General features: G+C 43.5%; 1 protein-coding gene across 3 annotated transcripts in view; it reads right to left on the reverse strand.

Moving 5' to 3' along the window:
- Window positions 1-27038, reverse strand: part of LOC106612833 (LIM domain kinase 1) — an 80651-nt gene that overhangs the window by 27151 nt on the left and 26462 nt on the right. For all 3 annotated transcript variants that reach the window (XM_014214385.2, XM_014214386.2, XM_045724595.1), the window contains one exon: window positions 13905-14043. In XM_014214385.2, the coding sequence (XP_014069860.1) occupies window positions 13905-14043 (139 nt within the window). The remainder of the gene's footprint in view (window positions 1-13904; window positions 14044-27038) is intronic.

The raw sequence follows: 27038 nt of genomic DNA on the forward strand, positions 1-27038 counted from the left end.
ATTATGTGGATTATAATTCATGGACATTTTCATAGGGGTTGATACATTTTTCATAACGGAAAATCGAGTCTGAAATTTCAGTGGATATTACAAAATTCCGAAGCCTTTTTAAACCTCAAATAAACTACACGTTTAACATTTCCTGGGTGATCAAATTAAGATCCTACATCTGTAAAAGCACATATTGGAAGATTAGAGTACAAACATACCTTTTAAAACCTAAACGCAATCTACTGTACAAACCACCTGGAACATCAAACACCTAAGAGGAAGATGACCAAACCTCAACACCATAATGAGGTAATAAAACCTTATATTTGGGGTTATGATAGGGTGAGACAGTTGTATTAAGCTCATGAGGCTGTTATACATTTTTTGTTCTTCAAGAATTAAATGGGTAACCTACAGGTAATTGCCAACATAAAATAACTCCATTGGCAGTTACATGTATATCATTAATTGAAATGGCCATTGTAAATATCCCAGATTGTGCCTTTAAGAACACAGTAATGGTTAATATTCTCTACTCTTTAATAAAACATGAAGCAGAGGAACACAACGCATCACCACATCACACCATAACATGATAACGTGATTACTTGCTGAACACAGTGACCATTGTGGAGTGCCAGACCAGGCCAGGGCATGGCTGTGGTGTGTTTACATGTTATTTAGGGAACTGTAGCATCAGTGATCCTGTCCAGGTGCCACTGAGTCACAGACAGACAGCGATCTTGGTTTCAGGCTGGATGACTGTCCCTGCTGTCCCATTTGTTTGCTCACTCACTCCATTATCTCTATCTCTCTCCTTCTCTTACTCACCTTTTCTCTCTGTGTCGGACTTTCCCTCTTTCTCTCACCTCAGTCCATCGCTCGCCCCCCTTCCTCTCTCCTATACCAGCTGCTGCCTGGGGCCATCTGACTCGGCAGATGTTAATAGAGAAAGGCCGGGGCATCTGCAGTGTCTGATGGACCTCACATCAAAAACACACACAACCGATTGAGGATGTGTCTGAAATGGCACATATGGGCCCTGGTCAAAAGTAATGCACTACATAGAGAATAGGGCTCCATTTCAGACTCAGTCTAATGCAGCCTGAGTGCTTCAGAGAAGCACAGCAGGACAGATAACTGGTCCATTGAAGAACAGTCACATCACCTACATGTAACCAGGCGGTCACAACCAGACAGCCAAATCTAATAAGGCAGCTAGGCTAAAACTAACCAGGCGGCAAGACTGGCTGACTGTTATGAAGCTTTATTGTCTATATCTGAAAGGGCTGGTAGAGAGGCTAATTCTTACCATGGAGTAAAAAGGTTACTACCCAAATGATTGACTCATTGGTGTCCACATCAACAACAAATTAAAATGGTCCAAACACACCAAGACAGTCGTGAAGAGGGCACGACAAAGCCTATTCCCCCTCAGATTTGGTATGGGTCCTGAGATCCTCAAAAGGTTCTACAGCTGCAACATCGAGAGCATCCTGACCGGTTGCATCACTGCCTGGTACGGCAATTGCTCGGCCTCCGACCGCAAGGCACTTCAGAGGGTAGTGCGTACGGCCCAGTACATCACTGGGGCAAAGCTGCCTGCCATCCATGACCTCTACACCAGGCGGTCTCAGAGGAAGGCCCTGAAAATTGTCAAAGACCCCAGTCATAGACTGTTCTCTCTACTACTGCATGGCAAGCGGTACCGGAGTGCCAAGTCTAGGACAAAAAGGCTTCTCAACAGTTTTTACCCCCAAGCCATAAGACTCCTGAACAGGTAACCAAATGGTTACCTAGACTATTTGCATTGTGTGCCCCCCCCAACCACTCTTTTACGCTGCTGCTACTCTCTGTTTATCTTATATGCATAGTCACTTTAACTATACATTCATGTACATACTACCTCAATTGGCCCGACCAACCAGTGCTCCCGCACATTGGCTAACCGGGATATCTGCATTGTGTCCCACCACCCCCCCTCTTTACGCTACTGCTACTCTCTGTTCATCATATATGCATAGTCACTTTAACCATATCTACATGTACATACTACCTCAATTACCCCGACTAACCGGTGCCTGTATGTAGCCTTGCTACTCTTATTTTCAAATGTCTTTTTACTGTTGTTTTATTTCTTTACTTACCGACACACACACACCTTTTTTTCCCTTCTTTTTTTCACACTATTGGTTAGTAAGCATTTCACTGTAAGGTCTACACCTGTTGTATTCGGCGCACGTGACAAATAAACTTTGATTTGATTTGATTCAAAGAAGTATCCATACTAACTCGAACCAGACAGTTTAAATAAAAATACCAAATGGATAGAGCAGTCTGAAAACCACTGGTAGTAATGTTTTTTCATAGAACCAGTTCCTTCCTCTCTGCACTACAACAGCCTAAGTAGTGACAAAAAGTTTTTAAAAAAGGAGTAAAAAAATTAAACACTACAGAGAACCTGTGTCTTCAGGAGGGAAGACAGGCAGACGTCAGTGGTGGAGGAGACAAGCGCTGGACAATGTTATTGATGCTCTCCTTCAAAATGTAGCTTCGTGGAGGACTAAAATGTAGCTGTTTGAAGCTAACAAAGACAACCCACTGAGACCAGTCACATAACACACCATGTTTGGGAAATTTCACTAGTAGGGGAAAGAAAAATCCATGCAGGTGGTTTCCATTTTTAAATGAAGTTGTTTGAAACAGGTTTCTAATGGGGAGGAATGTGAATGTGCCACGACATATAATATCATTGGAAAACCCCAATAAAAAGCAAAGAATTTTGAATCTGAAAAGGTACTAAAATGTCATAAATGATGGCGTTCTCATTGAAGACGCTCATCAAAGTGTCAGACCAGGTTGAAGTTCATATTGTTGACGCGGATACGTGTGAATATGCAAAGATCTCTCCATCCTATGGTGTGGGATGGAAAATGTTGACAGTCATTGTAGGCAGGCAAACAAGACAAGGCAGGCAGGTCATGGTAAGTCAATTCCATCTCACTATAACCTTACACTTCCTTCCTGCTAAGCCCCCTTTCTGTATTTCACACACATTCCTGCTACCACTGTTGCTCAACCTCTATGTTGACATGCTGAAACCCTTACAGTAACTCTAGCCTACTTTCCAACAAACCCCAGGCATATCTGATCAGACACAAACAAAACAACTCCCACCCAAACTACAGAATCTGACACTTTTGTTCACTGACTATTGCTCAATCACCATGGTCACAAACTAAACATCTTACAGTCTTAATGTCTGAAAGTGAGTGTCTTTCCCAACAGATAGTCAAGGCTAATCAGACCATAGAGATGATTATGAGACACTTAGAAAACAACACTACTCCCACCTAAACAATGTGCTGTCTCACACCAGTGGGAGTTGTTTTAAGATGTTGCTAAACTGGGATTGTCCATGAAATGGAGGGACATTTCATGTACTGTAAAGTATCTTGAAAATATGTCTATTTCCCAATATCCATCCACTGATGACAATACTGAAACGATCCTGGCCTTCAAATGTATTATTAACCACCAAAGGGAGTTAATTATCTTGGAGTTGTGGTTGTCATGCTTGCCTTGGGGTCATGAAGACCCCGTTAGAATTCCTGCAGTGGCATAGCCTACCTACTCCCACCGGACACTGCAACACTAAACCAGAGCGGAAGGAATTAAACTAAGCTGTTTGAGAAACTGATAATTTCTCAATGATCCATTCTGAGGCTCTAGACTCATCGAAGGCAGAGGCACAGTGACATGGTGAGAAATGTCTCTATTCATGCCGTTCTCTTCTCCTAACCAAACGACCTAATCAATTTAACATTTCAATCAGCAGGCAGACTGTGAGTCATACCCACATTGCATCACACTGTTTTAGAGTGCTTTCTATGTCCCAGCTCCAACAACCAAAACACTACCCTCTTTCAGAGGATGCATTTTGTGGGCTGAAGAAAAATGCAGTCTGCCCTGTTTGGCTGGCCAGATGCCAAGGGTGGGCAGTGTGGGATTGGACTGCATCACGCCACACGTCCAGAGTGCAGGGGATGAAAATAAGCCGAGGAAATTGACCTTGTCTGCCATTCAGTTCAGTTGGTCAGTCCGTCCGTCTATAACACCATTGGTCTGACATCTTTGTGATAACGTGATTGCCTGACCGTCTTGGTTGAACTGAACCGCGGTCAGACGTCAATCAATAGCTGGTGTCTTTGCACTGTAATGGGAATGTGACTGATACATCTGGCCCTGTAGAGGACTGGGTAATGGGTAGCAGGGCAGGGTGAGCGCTAGCTGCCATCTCTGATTCACTGCTGGCCTCCGCTGGGTGGGTGGTTCATTAATGAGTTTGCGCTGCACAGGGCTGAGTGTAATGACACACATACTTGCACGGACGCATAGATACACGGACGTATCCAACTCATCCATATATTTATATGTACATATTCTCATTCACCCCATTAGATTTGTGTGTATTAGGTAGTTATTGGGGAATTGTTAGATCTTACTGCAGTGTCGGAACCAAAAGCACAAGCATTTCGATACACTCGCATTAACATCTGCCAACCATGTGTACGTGACAAATAAAACTAATGAAATAACACATATGGAATCATGTAGTAACCAAAAAAGTGTTAAACAAATCAAAATATATTTGATATTTGATATTCTTCAAAGTAGCCACCCTTTGCCTTGATGACAGCTTTGCACACTCTTGGCATTCTCTCAACCAGCTTCATGAGGTAGTCACCTGGAATGAATTTCAATTAACAGGTGTTAATTTGTGGAATTTCTTTCCTTCTTAATGCATTTCAGCCAATCAGTTGTGTTTTGACAACGTAGGGGGTTATACAGAAGATAGCCCTATTTGGTAAAAGACCAAGCCACAATGTACAAAATAGTACAAATAAAGAAAAACCCTGGAGTGTGTCCAAACTTTTGAATGGTACTGTATGTATGTGTATATGTGTCTTTCGGAAGGGTTGGGTTGAAAGCGGAGGTCAAATTTTGGTAGGACCTTGTATGCAATTGAATAATAAAGTGATCTTAATCTTAGTGAGTTGGGATTGGCCAATAGAAACCCTACATGATAGTGCAGTGTGGTGGGATTGGTCTGTCCAGAAGTCAGGTCAAGGTTGCCAGTGAAAAGGCTTATGGGAGATTGAACAAATACAACAATAAAGGACTGAGAAAGGGAAAGAGAAAGAAGACTAGACTAATCTATTTCTGTTGAGAGTTTTTTTTCAGACCCAGAGATCATGTAACGAGAGGTGGTGGCATCATGTAACGGAGAAACTTAGCAGGCTCAATGTGAAATCAACCAGGCTCAAATGTTGTCATCTTTAAAATATTTCTCAATATCACCCTTATTTTAACCCAGGGCCCAAACATCTCACTCTTACAGTTTAACAACAAGCACAAGATGTACTCTCCCACCAAAACCCTGCTATCAAAGATGAAATCAGACAGACATTATATGAAAGAGGAAGTCAGCTTAGAAAAGTGTAGTGAATTAGTGTCTCAGTAGATCATAAAATAATTTTCTTTGGATTATATCCATATGATCAGATAATATTTCATGGTTTCTAGATGTAAGATATACTTTCTCCTTTTAATGCTTTTGTTTTTATCATTCATTCAAATCTAAAGATTGATTTAGCAACAGCAGATTACACCTTTGATCAATCCCAAAGAAAACAAATACAATTTGAACTCGGGTAGGTTGTTCATCACTAAGATCTTTGCGAATGACAGTAAATTGAACAATGGTTCAAAAGGCAAAATCCTAGAGGAAAACCTGGTTCAGTCTGCTTTCCACCAGACACTGCAAGATGAATTCACCTTTCAGAAGAACAATAACCTAAAACACGAGGCTAAATCTACACTGGAGTTACTTACCAAAAAGATAGTGAATGTTCCTGAGTGGTCGAGTTCCCGTTTTACATTTACATTACATTTTAGTCATTTAGCAGACGCTCTTATCCAGAGCGACTTACAGTAGTGAATAAATACATTTCATGCATTTTTTGTACTGGCCCCCCGTGGGAATCGAACCCACAACCCTGGCGTTGCACACACCATGCTCTCACACCATGCTCTACCAACTGAGTTTTGACTTAAATGTACTCTAAATCTATGGCAAGACCTGAAAATGGTTGTCCAGCAATGATCAACAACCAATTTTGAAAGAGCTTGAAAGATTTTGAAAATAATAATGGACAAAAATTGCACAATACAGGTGTGGAAAGCTCTTAGAAACTTACCCAGAAAGACTCACAGCTGTAATCGCTGCCAAAGGTGCTTCTACATAGTATTGACTCAGAGGTGTGAATACTTATTTAAATGATATTTTTGTATTTAATTTTCAATAAAAGGTGCTAAAATTTCCAAAATAATGTTTTCAATTTGTCATTTTTGTGTGTATATTGGTGAGAAATAAAATCAATTTAATCCATTTTGAATTCAGGCTGTCATTTTAAAAAAAATTATATTATTAGGATCCCCATTAGCTAACGCCTTAACGCTAGCTAATCTTCCTGGGGTCCAACACCAATTATCGAGATATTACAAACAACCACAAATCAAGACATCACAATCATTCAATAAATAGACAATACAGACAATTAAATGACCTGACAGGAAACACATTTAACATTCAGTTTATACTTTCTATTTCCTGTCCAGTTATATGGTCTATCGCATTAGATGTTCTTTTATTTTTTTCTTGAAGGTGGATTTACTTTTTACCTGAGAAATATGGATTGGTAAGGAGCTCCATTCAGCTATGGCTCTATATAAAACTGAAGATTTAAGGCGATTTGTCCTTGGCTTGGGTTGTCTTTGCTGCCCTGAATTTGCATGTCTGGTTTGGTGGTTATGCGTGTTGCTAGTATGTACTAATTGGCCCGAAAAATACTTTTTATTTTTTATATAACAGTCCTAAAGAAAATCAGAAAACTGGATAGTAATTTGTTTTTAACGTGAAGCCATGAAAGATTCTGATGCATTTGGATAATATTCATACAGATAGAGCAATGAAGAGCTAATCTGGCAGCCCTGTTTTGAGCAATTTGGAGCTTTTTTATATCTTTCTTTGCTGCAGAGTGTGATAGATGTGATAGGACCAGGGATTGAATCAACTGATTCAGAGTGCTAGATGTTACATACTCTGAACATTTTCTTGTAACAGCATTTCCCTTACCCATCTTAATAAACAATATTATCTATGTGTTCTGTAGTTTCGTTTATTTTTTATTTTTTAATTGGTCTAAATGCATTCTATTCATTGACAAATTCAAATTCAATTGGGGATCATCAGCAAGCATATATCTTGAACCAAACACAATACATTTCATTTTAGAAATGTTCAATGCCAATTTGTTCATATCAACCCACTCAGGCACCATTCTTAGTTCACTGCTCAGTAGGGTTGCAAAGGGTCGTAAACGTTCTGCTAAATTTCCAGACATTTTCCGGACATTTTCCATGGGAAGTTAAGCCCGGGAATTTTGGGAATTTTGCTTAAATTCATCAAAAAAGTTAGCTTATAACAGTGAACCTTTTTTGTGGGATACACATAAGGCAATTCTAGGTCTTGTGGCATATTTTGGTTAAACTATCCCCAATTCAATGGAATTGCAACCCTCTGCACGCACAGTGCATTCTTCCATCACATGTGCAGTGCACTCTTCCATCACATGTACAGCTGATGCTCTAGATTTGCACACTAATGAGAAGCTATTGAGCCCACACTACTACACTGTCTGAGCCAAGGACTACATGCTTTCTGGTAAGTTTTGATTACAATACTGGGTGGGGTGAATATGTTTTATATGACATACATGATTTGTTGTTAAACTAGTAAATAGTAACCTACAGCAAAGTGTGTTTAAATCATTTCTAACTTGTTAACAATTTCTGCTAGTTAGTTTTTGCTACCATGTGGGTTTTAGCTTGCTTGAACCTGCAAACTGAGGTGTGTTAATTCACCTGTTTCCATACATGTTTCATTTTAAAACATTTATCTTACAAAGGAGTTGTTTAATCTAACTGCTTAACTATTTATCTGTACATGGAATTGTATGGTTTTTTAAAAACTTTTTTCCCCTAATCTTTACAGGAAAATGCCACGGGCACTATCTGATGCGTGGAGACATTTCACGGAAAAGCTGTGTACATTTGCAAATACTGTGCCAAATCATATGTGAAGAATGCAACAAAGATGCAGAATCATCTGGTCAAGTTACCTCTGCACTCACAACAAGCAACCTCTGACAAAAGCCCCTCTACCTCTATTCAAGGTGAAAATGATGAATCAGACACCTTATCGATAGCAACAGCTCATTGTCCTCCAGAAGTTTTTTTTTGTCAATGGAGGAACGTAGTCAGAAATGCTGATAAATGTCTTGCTCGAGATGTGTATGCAACTGGTTTACCTCTGATGCTCGCAGGCAATGTGTATTGGAAGAGATTTCTGAAAGTTCTTCGCCCAGCATACACTCCTCCAACCAGACATGCTTTATCTACTCATTTGCTGGATGCAGAGTTCAACAGAGTTCAAGTGAAGGTCAAGCAAATCATAGAGAAAGCAGTTTACAATAGTCTTCCTATTATATTCGATGATTGGGTTAACGCAATCATCTCTGATGGGTGGTCAAATGTTCGTGGGCAAGGAATAATTAACTACATCATCTCCACCTCTCAACCAGTATTCTACAAGAGCACAGACATGGGACAACAGACACACCGGTCTCTACATTGCAAATGAGTCATCAATGACCTTGGACCACAGAAGGTATTGGCACTGGTGACAGACAATGCTGCGAACATGAAGGCTGCTTGGTCTAAACTGGAGGAATCCTGCCTTCTAGGCAGAGTTGCAAAGAAAAAGCCATATCTCAGACAGGCCAATAAAAATAAAAGATTAAGATGGGCAAAAGAATACAGACACTGGACAGAGGAACTCTGCCTTGAAGGCCAGCATCCCGGAGTCGCCTCTTCACTGTTGACGTTGAAACTGGTGTTTTGCGGGTACTATTTAATGAAGCTGCCAGTTGAGTACTTGTGAGGTGTCTGTTTCTCAAACTAGACACTTTAATGTACTTGTCCTCTTGCTCAGTTGTGCACCGGGGCCTAACACTCCTCTTTCTATTCTGGTTAGAGCCAGTTTGTGCTGTTATGTGAAGGGAGTAGTACACAACGCTGTACGAGATCTTCAGTTTCTTGGCAATTTCTCGCATGGAATAGCTTTAATTTCTCAGAACAAGAATAGACTGACGAGTTTCAGAAGAAAGGTCTTTGTTTCTGGCCATTTTGAGTCTGTAATCGAATCCACAAATGCTCATGCTCCAGATACTTAACTAGTCTAAAGGTCAGTTTTATTGCTTCTTTAAATCAGCACAAAAGTTTTCAGCCGTGCCAATACAATTGCAAAAGTGTTTTCTAATGAACAATTAGCCTTTTAAAATTATAAACTTGGATTAGCTAAAACAATGTGCCATTGGAAGGTAGATTACCTTAGGCCTTTGGTATTTTAGTTTTCCTAGTGAGTGCAACCAAGTTATGATCACTGCAACCTAGTGCCACTGATACAGCTTTAGAACAATGTTCAGCCAAGTTAGTAAAAATAAGATCGATACAAGTTGATGATGTGATACCGGACTTATTAGTGAACGTTCTGGTCGGTAACGTCACAACTTGGGTCAGGTTACAGAAATAGAAGTTTATTTCTCATTGGACTGTGGCTAATAGCAGCAACCAACTAGTATAGGTTTCAAATGTGATCAATGCACCTGTACCCATAGCGCCTCTAATCCATTTAACATTAAGTCCTTACATTGTTTTTCTGGAATAGGACTCTGGATCTAAACTGCAACTCCACCCACACATCTATTTCTGTCCCTCCTGAACAAATTGTATCCATGTATAGAGATCTCAGCATCCTCAAAAGAAGGGTCCAAGTGAGTCTCTGATATTGCCAATAGATGAATATTGTTTGATGCGCTAGACAGCATATTTCATGAATGTTGTTCCTTAAACTGCATATAGTCAAGTGAGCAATTAACAGACCTTTCTTTGGTAGATTTACAGTATTTATATGTCCAAACATGAATCAGCAGTTGGAATCTGAGAGAGAGATATGCTATGTCACCTCCTTCTCTTGCAACCTTCATAGCTGGTATTAGTTCCTTTCTTCTTTGACAGACTGCCTCTGAGATGATGAAGATGAAGGACCATTTAAGGCATTTGGCTTTTTCAAGGACTGCAAGCTTATCCTTGAACCTGAGGAATTTCACTACAGTTGGCCTTGGCTTCCCAGACAGGTGAGCACGTTCAAGTTCAACATGTTGATCGAATTGTAGCTCCTCAGAAAACAGCTTTCGAACTTTGTCCTCTGATTCAGCCCATGTCTCACTTTGGCTCTCCTGGATACCATCTGTTACAAGATGATTTCTCCTGAATTGTCCATCCAGGTAATCAGCCTTCCCAGACATGTTCTGGAGGCCCTCCCTGACTGTGGGGATTTCATTCCGCATAGAGGAACAGTTTCTGGAAAGTGTATCCTGTGTGGTCTTCAATACATCCACATCCTTCTGTGTGAACTGAAGGCTTGTTGTAATGTCTTGTATATCTTTAGTAAGGTCGTCCAGCCGTTTGTTGGTAGACTCCATGATCATTTGTACGAAGCTTTTAAAGTTATTTTCCTGCTGAAGTATAATTTCCTTATAGAAAACGTTCTACTTCTTCAAGAGTTTGCGTACCTACCCAGCAGAGATGTGATCCTTGTCTTTTTTCAGAGGCATGACAGTACTAATAGTAGGACGAGTCCTCTATTCACTACGTGAAATGAGAGACGCCGGACAGTAGAAAACTCTGGAAATCAGTAGTCCTAAAACCGAGACAAATAGAAGTGCGGCCCTAGCCACAAGGGCTAACCGCTTAGCGTGCTTGGTATTCGGCAATAGTAGACCAGGTTGCCTAGCTTGATAGCTAGCAGCTAGGCTAGCTGCTTCAGCAATGTAGTACCACCTTGTTTGAGCACGGATCCTGGGACCTATATCAGTGGTCCCAGCGTTAACGCGAACTGCGTCCCAGGATCCAGATATGAATAGGAAAACTATTGTAAACTTTTATTATCTAACTAGGTAGTTTGTTGTTAAAGTGAAACAAACCGAGTCTCTAGTCTTGTACTGTGCGTGTTGATGTTACACATGTAACAACACCAACTGTGGAATAAGTCAAGGGCAATGAATACTTTCTGAAGGCACTGAAGCCTATAGTTTAGGCCTACTCTACGTGCTCAGCCATGCATTGAACGGTCTTTTTTGCAAACAGTGATTGAGTTATATTATTAGCCTAAATTATGACTATCCAATCTACTCATCACATTAGGAAATCTTACATAAGTCTGCAAAAGTGATGATGCATGAAATGCTTTATTATAAAAGTGCATTTTTATGGTGAAAATTAGCTTCCCCAAACTTGACACTCATGTGTCGCCTATGCCGCCTGCCTATGGCTGATTTGCAATACAAAATACCTATTTCCATTTCTATCCGTCTGCGTGGGCAACCCTTATGGCATACTGAACACAACATAGCTCAAAAACAAAGATTAAGTCACTGCAATATTTCACCCATTTCTATATACTAAAGAGAAAAACCAGGTGAAATCCCACTTCAAATGGCATGATGGTAATATACCACATTTCAAAGTGTGACATGCTACTGGGGAAAATGTAAATGGTTACCTCACAATTAACATTATTTCTCACAGGCTACACTCACGTTTTTATCTGCTCTTTATGCAAAGCAGACAGGCGTGTCTTTTTCACAATGTAGACTTTGACATATTTCCAAGTACTCTTGGCGGAAGCTTTAATATTATCTGTCTGGTTGCTGACCCCTGCTCTAGTGACTAGAAAAGTTATTAAATCAATTTCAGACCAACCCAACACCCCTTATCAGAGATGGGAAAATCATAGAGTATGTCCACCCTCCACTGACCCACGTCCTTTCACCAACTCTCCTCTGACTGTTCTCTTTACTTAAACAACAGTTAATGACTCTCCCTGGAAAGCTAACAGGGATGTGTAAAGCATACGGTATAATTACAGGTACTGTAAAGTGGAGGCCAGTGTTTGTGTGGATGTTGTTGGGGAAACCATATCCGACAGACCACAACAGTAGTGTCGTATCAAGTCTGTGGCTGATTAGAGAGATTGACTGGTGAAGACAGAGAGGAGAGGGATACCTAGTAGTGTAGTCAGCAGGATCTAGTTACAGTGAGGGAAAAAAGTATTTGATCCCCTGCTGATTTTGTACGTTTGCCCACTGACAAAGAATTTATCAGTCTATAATTTTAATGGTAGGTTTATTTGAACAGTGAGAGACAGAATAACATAAAAAAATCCAGAAAAACGCATGTCAAAAATTCTATAAATTGATTTGCATTTTAATGAGGGAAATAAGTATTTGACCCCTCTGCAAAACATGACTTAGTACTTGGTGGCAAAACCCTTGTTGGCAATCACATAGGTCAGACATTTCTTGTAGTTGGCCACCAGGTTTGCACACATCTCAGGAGGGATTTTGTCCCACTCCTCTTTGCAGATCTTCTCCAAGTCATTAAGGTTTCGAGGCTGACGTTTGGCAACTCAAACCTTCAGCTCCCTCCACAGATTTTCTAAGGGATTAAGGTCTGGAGACTGGCTAGGCCACTCCAGGACCTTAATGTGCTTCTTCTTGAGCCACTCCTTTGTTGCCTTGGCCGTGTGTTTTGGGTCATTGTCATGCTGGAATACCCATCCACGACCCATTTTCAATGCCCTGGCTGAGGGAAGGAGGTTCTCACCCAAGATTTGACGGTACATGCCCCCGTCCATCGTCCCTTTGATGCGGTGAAGTTGTCCTGTCCCCTTAGCAGAAAAATACCCCCAAAGCATAATGTTTCCACCTCCATGTTTGACGGTGGGGATGGTGTTCTTGGGGTCATAGGCAGCATTCCTCCTCCTCCAAACACGGCGAGTTGAGTTGATGCCAAAGAGCTCCATTTTGGTCTCATCTGACCACAACACTTTCACCCAGTTGTCCTCTGAATCATTCAGATGTTGATTGGCAAACTTCAGATGGGAATGTATATGTGCTTTCTTGAGCAGGGGGACCTTACGGGCGCTGCAGGATTTCAGTCCTTCACAGCGTAGTGTGTTACCAATTGTTTTCTTGGTGACTATGGTCCCAGCTGCCCTTGAGATCATTGACAAGATCTTCCCGTGTAGTTCTGGGCTGATTCCTCACCGTTCTCATGATCATTGCAACTCCACGAGGTGAGATCTTGCATGGAGCCCCAGGCCGAGGGAGATTCACAGTTCAATTGTGTTTCTTCCATTTGCGAATAATCGCACCAACTGTTGTCACCTTCTCACCATGCTGCTTGGCGATGGACTTGTAGCCCATTCCAGCCTTGTGTAGGTCTACAATCTTGTCTCTGACATCCTTGGAGAGCTCTTTGGTCTTGGCCATGGTGGAAAGTTTGGAATCTGATTGATTGCTTCTGTGGACAGGTGTCTTTTATACAGGTAACAAGCTGAGATTAGGAGCACTCCCTTTAAGAGTGTGCTCCTAATCTCAGCTCGTTACCTGTATAAAAGACACCTGGGAGACAGAAATCATTCTGATTGAGAGGGTGTCAAATACTTATTTCCCTCATTAAAATGCAAATCAATTTATAACATTTTTGACATGCGTTTTTCTGGATTTCTTTGTTGTTATTCTGTCTCTCAATGTTCAAATAAACCTACCATTAAAATTATAGACTGATCATTTCTTTGTCAGTGGGCAAACGTACAAAATCAGCAGGGGATCAAATACTTTTTTCCCTCACTGTACTGTGCTGTTTGTGGCGGAAGACTATCTTACCATGATCAGGCCGGTTGTGATGGGGTCGTTGCATCCATGGCACAGCTCTCCGAACTTAGCCCAGTAATCCTTCTTGCAGAAGAGCCGGCCCTCCTTCTGATAGTACCAGTGGGACAGGGAGGCACTGCACTGACAGCATCTGAACAAGGAGAGCAAGAGGAATTATGTGCATGTTTGTAAGTTTATTAGGCAGGGCTGACTTCATAAAACTGGCTAGGTCTTTGAAACCAGTACTGGCCCAGGTTGACGTCTTGTCGGTGCTGAAGAGTAGAAAATCCCAGCACTAAAGCTTCTTGGTTGATCACACACAGTCATCTACGGATAGCACTTATAATTGTTAGCTTGAAAATGCCTTTCAAAGTTCTTTCCTCTTTGCACCAATCCTGGCAGTGCTGGATTTGGCCTCCCCCTCTGCACAACATTTAACTTCTCATTGAAAGTTAGTCTTGAAAATGACTATGCTAACAAATTAGCCACCACATCCTCCTCAATAACACCTGCTACAGTTGCCGCCATTGTCACATAGACTACAACAAAAGCATGGGAAAACTAGCCTACTGCTCACTATTGGCTCATCAGTAGTGACATGTCTAGGCCTTCATGTTTTTTTCCCAAATGGTCCCACCCATTGCAACCAAATGTGATTGGTTCATTCACCTGTCACTCCAAATTTCTGAAGGCCTATCCCATGGCTGGCTGAGCTAGCTAGATTTTTCTACCCAGGGAAAGTATTCTCTTTCCAACACAAACTGAAGAGATGAAATCAGAAGATCACAAAAATTATTCAAAAGATTAAGTTAAAATTAAAGCAACATTGTTTTTAAAAGAAATTATCTTAAGGCCTAGAAGGCCCTCAGGGTCCCCCACTGATTAGAGCCCATCAATGGGCTAAACCACTGACATGTGTCTTACTGAAGGTAATGCAACAGATAATGCATCAGAGATCTGAAAGTGATGAAAGTTACATTTCCTTAACCACTAAGACTAAAGCAACACTCCCACATACATTAAGTGTTAGACCAAAGTGAGATCACAGATAAACCCAACAATGTGACTAGGTCTTGAAATAACAAGGATATGATGACAGACACCTACACATGTCAATGCTGTCCAAACACAACATCCAACTATAACATGGTTGTTAATCCAGTGGCTTTTGATCCACACTAGTTTCTCACACACACACACACACACACACACACACACACACACACACACACACACACACACACACACACAAAGGTAAACATTACATCACCATTATAATGTCTACTACAATTGAAAAGTGATTTTATACATTCCAATAACATTTGATTTAGAATAAAACATCTTAGATAGAAACCACATGTATAAACCGTGTGGTTCAAGCCCTGAATGCTGATTGGCTGCGCCTGAATGCTGATTGGCTGACAGCCGTAGTATATAAGACCGTATACCATGGGTATGACAAAGCATTTATTTTTACTGTTCTAATTACGTTGGTAACCAATTTATAATATTAATAAGGCACCTCAGGGGTTTGTGGTATATGGCCAATATACTACGGCTAAGGGCTGTATTCCAGGCCCTTAGCCATTGTTTATTGGCCATATACCACACCCCCCTGGGCCTTATTGCTTAATTATATCATAGACATAAGGGGCTATCTGCATGTGGAGATCTTAAGGAATGGACCTACCGCTGTCAGTAACAGTACATTAAGAGAACTGATAGTGAGATATCTCTCACTGGGAGAGAAGAGGAGAGAACAGGACAGAGCTGAATGATTGGGTAGTGATGTCAGGCAGATAGAGATCATTGGCTGATAGACAGTGAAGGGGAGAGGAGATGACAACACAGACAACAACACAGTCACTAATCACAGAGACACACACCAGAGGAGGCTGATGTTAGGCACTATAGGCGGACGGTATCAAATACATACAACACTGTTCCATTGATTCCATTCCAGTCATTACTATGAGCCCATCCTCCTATAGCTCCTCCCATCAGACTCCTCTGACAAATAGACACACACACACACACACGTCCATCAGCCTTCCTGGTCCCTTGTCTCCTTTCTGGCCTTCCTCCACCAAACAGCCAGGGATCAATAGGAACAGACCTGGCGGAGTCAGGGGGACTGTTGGTCATCAATCCCCATCTGCTGCCTCTCTGCTGGGCTACAGTACATCCAGACCAGAGGCCTAGGAGGGGAAAGGAGATGGGGCAGTGGGGTAAGGGTATGGGGTGTAATGTTAACAGATGAATCTTAGGGGCCTGGGGACTGTGGGGAGGGAGGCCTAGGGAGAGGGAAATGGGAACGGGACCAGAAGGGGAGTGAGGATGAGGGTATTGGGGTAAGGTAGAGGATGATGGGGGGAAAGTGAGTAGAACATATTGAGCAGGCACTGGAGTGGACAGATCAATTCCCATGGGTTTCTGCGGTTATCATCAGTCTTCTTTAAGTCTATCCAGGACACACATGCATGCACCCCTGCAGAAACACACACAGACACTCAATATACACACTGAATTGCACACACAGTGAACATGTGAGTGTAACGGTCAAAGACAGAGCTCCCACTACTAGACCCTGATCCTGCTGCATGCAGTATGCTGAGCATGTGGTGTGACGACAGGAGGCAGAAATGGGTCAAGGGTAGTCAGAGGACAATCACAGCCACACTACTCTACCTAGTCAGCAGTCCCGTCTTCCAGCTACACCTCCCCCTCTCTACTGCAGTGTCCCTGCAGCCTCCTGCAGTTAAAGTCATACCTGGGCCTTCTCTACACACACAGACATATCAGTACACAAAGGGCTTCAACGCTATCGAGCTAAATCCAAGCTGGTCACCTTATCAGGGAAGGGCATGTAGCACTGAACTGTACTGTAGCAGTACACCATATGAATATGTTACCCACAGTAGCAGGCAATAGTAGTAGGATTACATGCGAGTAAAAGTGTGAGTGTATGTGTTTGTGGGATACCCTTTGGATTTGTGCCTGTGTGTGTGTGTGTGCACACGTCCATGCCTGTGTGTGTGTGTGTGCGCGTGCGTGCGTGTTTGCATTACAGGGGGCACATAAGAGGATTAACTGTTTGAAAGACCCAGAGGGAGACTCTCTAACCCATTGTACCAAATACCCTGCTGGATGACTAAGAGCTTGCCCTGAGTTCAGTACTACTACTTCTTATAAACCAGGGGCGCAACTGTGGTTTTAGAAGTGGGGGGGACATAAACTACATGACCAAAAGTATGGACATCTCATTCCAAAATAATGGGCATTAATATGTCCCCCCTTTGCTGTAACAGTGCATTCGAAAAGTTTTCAGACCCCTAGACTTTTTTCACATTTTGTTACATTACAACCTTATTTTAAAGTTGATTTAAAAACATTTTCCTTATCAATCAACACACAATACCCCATAACGACAAAGCAAAAACAGGTTTTTAGAAATGTTAGCAAATGTATAATAAATAAATACATGAAATATGACATTTACATAAGTATTCAGACCCTTTAATCAGTACTTTGTTGAAGCACCTTTGGCAGCGATTACAGCCTTGTGTCTTTTTGACGCAAACAAGCTTGGCACACCTGTATTTGGGGAGTTTCTCCCATTCCTCTCTACAGATACTCTCAAGCTCTGGTTCCAAACTTCTTCCATTCAAGAATGATAGACGCCATGGGTACCAAAATTTTTTTGGTAACCTTTCCCAGATTTGTGACTCAGCATCCTGTGACCTCAATTCCTTTGATCTCATGGCTTGGTTTTTGCTCTGACATGCACTGTCAACTGTGGGACCTTATATAGACAGGTGTTTGCCTTTCCAAATCATGTCCAATCAATGGAATTTACCACAGGTGGACTCCAATCTAGTTGTAGAAACATCTCAAGGATGATCAATGGAAACAGTATGCACCTGAGCTCAACTTCGAGTCTCATAGCAAAGGGTCTGAATACTTATGTAAATAAGGTATTTCTGTTTTTTCTTTGTAATACATTTGCAAAAATGTAAAAAAAAACTGTTTTCGCTTTATCATTAAGGGGTATTGTGTGTAGATTGCTGAGGAAAATGTTTTATTTGATCCATTTTAGAATAATGCTGTAACGTAACAAAATGTAGAAAATGTCAAGGGGTCTGAATACTTCCCGAAGGCACTGTATAACAGCCTCCACTCTTCTGGTAAGGCTTTCCACTAGATGTTGGAACATTGCTGCGGGGACTTGCTTCTATTCAGCCACAAGAGCATTAGTGAGGTCGGGCACTTATGTTGGCCGATTAGGTCCGGCTTGCAGTCGGCGTTCCAATTCTCGTGCAGGCCAGTCAAGTTCTTCCATACCGATCTCAACACACCATTTCTGTATGGACCTCGCTTTGTGCACAGGGGCATTGTCATGCTGAAACAGGAAAGGTCCTTCCCCAAAATGTGGCCACAAAGTTGGAAGCACAGAATTGTCTAGAACGTCATTGTATGCTGTAGTGTTAAGGTTTCCCTTCACTGGAACTAAGGGACCTAGCCCGAACCATGAAAAACAGCCCCAGACCATTATTCCTCATCCACCAAACTTTACAATTGGCACTATGCATTGGGGCAGGTAGCGTTCTCCTGGTATCGGCCAAACACAGATTCGTCCATCGGACTGCTAGATGGTGAAGCGTAATTCATCACTCCAGAGAACGCGTTTCCACTGATCCAGAGTCCAATGGCGGCGAGCTTTACACCACTCCAGCCGATGCTTGGCATTGCCCATGGTGATCTTAGGCTTGTGTCCGGCTGCTCGGCCATGGTAACCCATTTCATGAAGTTTCCAACTAACAGTTCTTGTGCTGACATTGCTTCCAGAGGCAGTTTGGAACTCGGTAGTGAGTGTTGCAACTGAGGACAGAGGATTATGTGAGCTTGTGTGGCATACCACTTCGCGGCTGAGCCGTTGTTGCTTCTAGACATTTCCACTTCACAATAACAGCACTTACAGTTAACCGGGGAAGCTCTAGCAGGACAGAAATTTGACGCACTGACTTGTTGGAAAGGTGGCATCATATGACCGTGCCATATTGAAAGTCACTGAGCTCTTCAGTAAGGCCATTGTACTGACAATGTTTCTCTATGGAGATTGCATGGCTGTGTGATCGATTTTAAAACACTTGTCAGCAACGGGTGTTGCTGAAATAGCCAAATCCCCTAACTTAAAGGGGTGTTCACATACACTATATATACACATGTTGAACATGAACAGGCTGAACTGGCCCAGTGGCCCACCATCTACCACAGAGAAAACACAATGGTAAATATAGACGGGATAACGTAGATGAGTAATGCATTCAGTGGGGAAAAAAGTATTTAGTCAGCCACCAATTGTGCAAGTTCTCCCACTTAAAAAGATGAGAGGCCTGTAATTTTCATCATAGGTACACGTCAACTATGATAGACAAAATGAGAAAAGAATATCCAGAAAATCACATTGTAGGATTTTTAATGAATTTATTTGCAAATTATGGTGGAAAATAAGTATTTGGTCACCTACAAACAAGCAAGATTTCTGGCTCTCACAGACCTGTAACTTCTTCTTTAAGAGGCTCCTCTGTCCTCCACTCGTTACCTGTATTAATGGCACCTGTTTGAACTTGTTATCAGTATAAAAGACACCTGTCCACAACCTCAAACAGTCACACTCCAAACTCCACTATGGCCAAGACCAAAGAGCTGTCAAAGGACACCAGAAACAAAATTGTAGACCTGCACCAGGCTGGGAAGACTGAATCTGCAATAGGTAAGCAGCTTGGTTTGAAGAAATCAACTGTGGGAGCAATTATTAGGAAATGGAAGACATACAAGACCACTGATAATCTCCCTCGATCTGAGGCTCCACGCAAGATCTCACCCCGTGGGGTCAAAATTATCACAAGAACGGTGAGCAAAAATCCCAGAACCACACGGGGGGACCTAGTGAATGACCTGCAGAGAGCTGGGACCAAAGTAACAAAGCCTACCATCAGTTAACCTGTTAGGGCTAGGGGGCAGTATTGACACGGCTGGATAAAAAAACATACCCGATTTAATCTGGTTACCACTCCTACCCAGTAACTAGAATATGCATATACTTATTACATATGGATAGAAAACACCCTAAATTTTCTAAAACTGTTTGAATGGTGTCTGTGAGTATAACAGAACTCATTTGGCAGGCAAAACCCTGAGACATTTTCTGACAGGAAGTGGATACCTGATGTGTTGTATTACCTTTAAACCTATCCCATTGAAAAACACAGGGGCTGAGGAATATTTTGGCACTTCCTATTGCTTCCACTAGATGTCACCAGCCTTTACAAAGTGTTTTGAGTCTTCTGGAGGGAGATCTGACCGAACAAGAGCCATGGAACGATGATGGCCCATTAGACACCTGGCGCGAGTTCATGTTGGGTACCCTCGTTCCAATACGTTATAAAAGAGTATGCATTCGTCCACCTTGAATATTATTCATGTTCTGGTTAAAAAAGGCCCTAATGATTTATGCTATACAACGTTTGACATGTTTGAACGAACGGAAATATATTTTTCCCCTCGTTCATGACGAGAAGTCCGGCTGGCTTAGATCATGTGCTAACAAGACGGAGATTTTTGGACATAAATGATGAGCTTTTTTGAACAAAACTACATTCGTTATGGACCTGTGATACCTGGAAGTGACATCTGATGAAGAGAATCAAAGGTAATGGATTATTTACATAGTATTTTCGATTTTAGATCTCCCCAACATGACGTCTAGTCTGTATCGCAACGCGTATTTTTCTGGGCGCAGTGCTCAGATTATTGCAAAGTGTGATTTCCCAGTAAGGTTATTTTTAAATCTGGCAAGTTGATTGCGTTCAAGAGATGTAAATCTATAATTCTTTAAAATGACAATATAATATTTTACCAATGTTTTCTAATTTTAATTATTTAATTAGTGGTGCTGACTTGACTGCCGGTTATTGGAGGGAAACGATTTCCTCAACATCAATGCCATAGTAAAACGCTGTTTTTGGATATAAATATGAACTTGATAGAACTAAAAATGCATGCATTGTCTAACATAATGTCCTAGGAGTGTCATCTGATGGAGATTGTAAAAGGTTAGTGCATCATTTTAGCTGGTTTTATGGTTTTGGTGACCCTGTCTTTGAATTGACAAAACATTACACACAACTCTTGTAAATGTACTGTCCTAACATACTCTAAATTTATGCTTTCGCCGTAAAACCTTTTTGAAATCGTAAAACGTGGTTAGATTAAGGAGATGTTTATCTTTCAAAGGGTGTAAAATAGTTGTATGTTTGAAAAATTTGAATTTTGACATTTATTTGGATTCAAATTTGCCGCTCTTGAAATGCACCTGCTGTTGATGGAGTGCACCACGGGTGGCACGCTAGCGTCCCACCTAGCCCATAGAGGTTAACACACTACGCCGCCAGGGACTCAAATCCTGCAGTGCCAGACGTGTCCCCCTGCTTAAGCCAGTACATGTCCAGGCCCGTCTGAAGTTTGCTAGAGAGCATTTGGATGATCCAGAAGAGGATTGGAAGAATGTCATATGGTCAGATGAAACCAAAATCTAACTTTTTGGTAAAAACTCAACTCGTCGTGTTTGGAGGACAAAGAATGCTGAGTTGCATCCAAAGAACACCATACCTACTGTGAAGCATGGGGGTGGAAACATCATGCTTTGTGGCTGTTTTTCTGCAAAGAGACCAGGACGACTGATCCGTGTAAAGGAAAGAATGAATGGGGCCATGTATCGTAAGATTTTGAGTGAAAACCTCCTTCCATCAGCAAGGGCATTGAAGATGAAACATGGCTGGGTCTATCAGCATGACAATGATCCCAAACACACCGCCCGGGCAACAAAGGAGTGGCTTCGTAAGAAGCATTTCAAGGTCCTGGAGTGGCCTAGCCAGTCTCCAGATCTCAACCCCATAGAAAATCTTTGGAGGAAGTTGAAAGTCAGTGTTGCCCAGCGACAGCCCCAAAACATCACTGCTCTAGAGGAGATCTGCATGGCGTAATGGGCCAAAATACCAGCAACAGCGTGTGAAAACCTTGTGAAGACTTACAGAAAACGTTTGACCTGTGTCATTGCCAACAAAGGGTATATAACAAAGTATTGAGATAGACTACCATAATAGACTTTCCACCATAATTTGCAAATAAATTCATTAAAAATCCTACAATGTAATTTTCTGGATTTTTTTTTCTAATTTTGTCTGTCATAGTTGACGTGTACCTATGATGAAAATTACAGGCCTCTCTCATCTTTTTAAGTGGGAGAACTTGCACAATTGGTGGCTGACTAAATACTTTTTTCCCCCACTGTAATGGTCTGTGGTGAAGACCAGAATGAGATTAAGGGCTGCATGTCAGATACACATAACCAAAATATTCGGAGACAAAATGATGATCTGAACCAAAGGAATGGTTACAGAGAAAAGTGTTTACTGGATATGATACTGATATGAACTACAAGGCAGACCTCATATCTATTCATATCAAATGGTCATGCTTTTGTCTTGCCCACGCATCACAGGGTTAGCTGAAAGCATTGAGAGAGAAAAGAGATAAGAGAAAAAAGAGAGGAGGGAGGACATGCTGTTGGAAGCGTAAGGGTGGAGTTAAGCAGAGGAGATGAGAGAGAAAAGAGGTTTAGCTCTGCTGAAAGAGATAGAAGGAAAGGATATGTCGGGACAGGGATAAGAGGTGCAATGCTTAAAGGACGAGAAAGAGGACAGTAGAGGCAGGGAGATGAGCTATGCCAAAAGGATGGAAGGAAAGGGATAGATGGGTTTTTACTTGATGATATGAGATTTGAGTGACAGGTCCCCAGGGCTCTGTCATCAGGGTCGAGAGAGAGAGAGAGAGAGAGAGAGAGAGAGAGAGTGAAAGGAGGGATCAGCTGAGGGATAAGTGGAAGGATGGAAAGAGAGATGAACAGGAGGCTGACAAATGACTGTTCCACAAGCAAACAGACAAGCAACTAGGAAAGATCCCAGATTCTGAGATGCCAGACACCCAGCTGCAACCACCTAGGAGAATAGAAACATTCAAAGAAGGGGGAGAGGAGAGGTGGGTCACAAAATCTGGAGACCCCTCTTTCACCCCTCTATTCCCAAATGGAATCAGCCAAAGTGCCTTGTAATAAAATGTATTAATTAATTAAATTAATTATCCTTGACCCCCCCAGAACCGGCTAATACCCCAGTACACACTGGAAGGGAGGAGGTTAGTGGAGGAGTGGCGGAGTGAGTTTTAGGCCATCTCTGCCCAGGGGATGAACGCCACCCACTCTCCCGGCCGGTCCTGGCAATATGACCGCAGAAACCTACCCACATCCTGGTTTACTCTCTCCACCTGCTCGTTACTCTCAGGGTGAAAACCTGAGGTGCGGCTGACCGAAACCCCCAGACGTTCCATGAACGCTCTCCAGACCCTGGACGTGAACTGGGAACCCTGATCAGAGTATGTCCTCAGGCACCCTGTAGTGCCGGAAGACGTGAGGAGACCGGGCAATGGGAGGAGACGGCAGGACTTAGAAAACCGATCCACAACGACCAGGATCATGGTGTTGCCCTGTGAGGGAGGAAGATCCGTCAAGAAGTCCACCGACAGGTGCGACCACGGCTGTTGTGGAATGGGTAGGGGTTGTAACTTTCCACTGGGCAGGTGCCTGGGAACCTTGCACTGGGTGCACACCGAGCAGGAGGAAACATAAACCCTCACGCCCTTGGCCAAGGTGGACCACCAGTACTTCCCACTAAGGCAACGCACCGTCCGACCGATGCCAGGAAGACCAGATGAGGGTGACGTGTGAGCCCAATAGATCAGACGGTCGCGGACAGCAGACGGAACGTACATGCACCCAGCTGGACACTGGGGGGGAGTGGGCTCTGTGCGTAACGCCCGCTCGATGTCCGCGTCCAGCTCCCACACCACCGGTGCCATCAGTCAAGAGGCCGGAAGTATGGGAGTGTGATCCATGGACCGCTCCTCTGTGTCATACATCCGGGACAGTGTGTCTACCTTAGCGTTCTGGGAACCTGGTCTGTAGGACAGAGTGAAAACAAAACGGGTAAAGAACATGGCCCACCTTGCCTGACGAGGGTTCAGTCTCCTCGCCGCCCGGATGTACTCCTTCAGCAGTGAGGTAATGGTAGCCGCTACCTGACCAAAACCCCGGATAAACCTCCGGTAGTAGTTGGCAAACCCTAGAAACCGCTGCACTTCCTTTACCGTGGCGGGAGTCGGCCAATTACGCACAGCTGAAATGCGGTCACACTCCATCTCCACCCCTGAAGTGGAAATGCGTTACCCTAGGAAGGAGACGGACTGTTGGAAGAACAGACATTTCTCAGCCTTGACGTACAGGTCATGCTCCAATAGTCGACCAAGAACCCTGCGCACCAGGGACACATGCTTGGCGCGTGTAGCGGAGTATATCAGAATGTCGTCGATATACACCACTACACCCTGCCCATGCAGGTCCCGGAAAATCTCGTCAACAAAGGCCTGGAAGACTGATGGAGCATTCATCAACCCGTACGGCATTACAAGGTACTCATGGTGCCATGAGGTGCTACTAAATGCCGTCTTCCACTAGTCCCCTTCCTGGATACGGACCAGGTTGTAAGTGCTCCTGAGATCCAATTTTGTGAAGCGCGCCCCGTGCATTGACTCGATCGCACTGGCGATGAGAGGCAGTGGGTAGCTGTACCTCACTGTGATCTGATTGATACCCCGATAGTCAATACACGGGCGCAGACCTCCATCCTTCTTCTTCACAAAAAAGAAACTTGAGAAGGCAGGTGAAGTGGAGGGCCGAATGTCTCCCTGCCCCAGCGATTCGGAGACATATGTTTCCATAGCCGCCGTCTCCTCCTGTGACAGAGGATACACGTGACTCCTGGAAAGTGCTGCGTCTACAAGGAGATTTATCGCACAATCCCCATGTCGATGGGGTGGTAATTGAGTCGCCTTCTTCTTACAGAAGGCGAGAGCCAAATCGGCATATTCTGAGGGGATGCGCATGGTGGAGACCTGGTCTGGACTTTCCACCGTAGTCGCACCGATGGAAACTCCTACACACCTCCCCGAGCACTCGTGACCACCCCTTGAGAGCCCTCTGTTGCCACGAAATAGTGGGGTCATGATAGGCCAATCAGGGTAGGCCCAGCACCACGGGAAACGCAAGAGAATCAATAAGGAAGAGACTGATTCTCTCCTTCTGACCCTCCTGCGTAACCATGTCTAGTGGAGCGGTGGCCTCCCTAATCAGCCCTGACCCTAATTGTCGACTATCTAGGGCATGCACAGGGAAGGGCATATCCACAGGAACAAGGGGGATCCCTAAACTATGGGCAAATGAACGGTCAATAAAATTCCCAGCTGCGCCTGAATCTACGAGTGCCTTATGCTGGGAATGCGGGGAAAACTCAGGAAATTTAATAAACACATACATGTGAGCAACAGGGGGCTCTGGGTGAGCCTGGTGCCGACTCACCTGGGGTGACACGATAGTGCCCTGCCTGCTGCCTTGAAACCCTGAGGAACCCCCCCAGCACCGACCAGCAGTGTGCCCTCTGCGGCCACAGATGGTGCTGGGAATGGCCCCTCCTCAGGTCACCCTAAGCGCAGCACCTCCCAGCTCCATGGGCGTTGGAGCGGAGATGCTGGGGGATGGAACTGACAGGCCCCGATCCGGACGTCCGCGGGTAGCCAGCAGGTTGTCCAGCCGGATGGACAGGTCCACCAGCTGGTCCAACGTGAGGGTGGTGTCTCGGCAGGCCATCTCCCGATGGACGTCCTCACGCAGATTGCACCGGTAGTGATCGATCAGGGCCCTGTCGTTCCATCCCGCGCTGGCGGCCAGGGTCCAGAAGTCCAATGCGAAATCCTGTGCGCTCCTCGTCCCCTGCCTCAGGTGGAACAGACGTTCACAACTCTGTAATGGTCCAACGCCGCATCTCATTCACTCCATACGGCGTTGGACCACTCAAGGGCTTTGCCTGAGAGGCAGGAGACGAGGGCGGACACGCTCTCACGTTCCGAAGGAGCCGGGTGGACGGTCGCCAGGTAGAGTTCCAGCTGGAGTAGGAACCCCTGGCATCCGGCAGCCGTCCCATCATACTCCCTCGGGAGCGCAAGCCGAATCCCACTGGGACTGGGTGAAGGAGGGGTGGACAGTGGGGCCTGCTGTAGTGGGGCTGGTGGAGGTGCTGGACGACCTCCTCCTCTCTCCCAACGATCCATCGTCTGCAGCACGCAATCCATGGCGGTGCCCAGACGTTGCAACATGGTCGCGTGCTGCTGGATGCGCTCCTCTACCGCCACAGGGAGGGCGTCTGCTCCTGCTGACTCCATTTGACAGGTGAGTAATTCTGTAAATCTGCCTGTGTGTAGCTGGTGTAGAGAGTCAGGCGCAGGACAGCAGATATAAGTAATCAACGTATTTACTCAAGAAATCACAAATAAAACACAATATACCGAGCCCACAATAACGGACCATATACAAGACAAACAATTACTCACAAACAAATATGGGGGAACAGAGGGTTAAATAATGAACAAGTAATTGGGGGATTGAAACCAGGTGTGTAAGACAAAGACAAAACAAATGGCAATGGCTAGAAGGCCGGTGACGTCGACCGCCGCCTGAACAAGGAGAGGGACCGACTTCGGCGGAAGTCGTGACAACGTAGCAATTTAGTATAATACATTAATGCAATTCTACTCATTTTGCCATGGGGCAGAGAGGATTTTTTCCAGTTTTACAGCTAATTTCCTGCAATTCTACCCCTCAAGAATTTGTATCAGTTTAAAATGCCCACATGATGTTGCACAACAATTTAAGTCAATACGTCATAGTTTTAGTCAAAGTATGATATATTTGGGGTTGAAGTGGGAAATCCGAAGTGCCAATGCTATGCGTTTCCTCTATGATATGACATGCTAATAATTTTCAGTCTACGTTTATTTTCAGGGCTTGGTTTTATTTGAATGTTACCACCCACCAGCATGTCATTATTTATTACATCAGAAACACCTGCAAAGTCCTTCCTTCATGAGTCGCGACTGAGCTGAGCAACATAATAGATGATCTTTTGCTGAACCAAACAG

Source organism: Salmo salar, chromosome ssa09 (assembly GCF_905237065.1).
Source record: "Salmo salar chromosome ssa09, Ssal_v3.1, whole genome shotgun sequence".
Classification (NCBI taxonomy): Eukaryota; Metazoa; Chordata; class Actinopteri; order Salmoniformes; family Salmonidae; genus Salmo; species Salmo salar.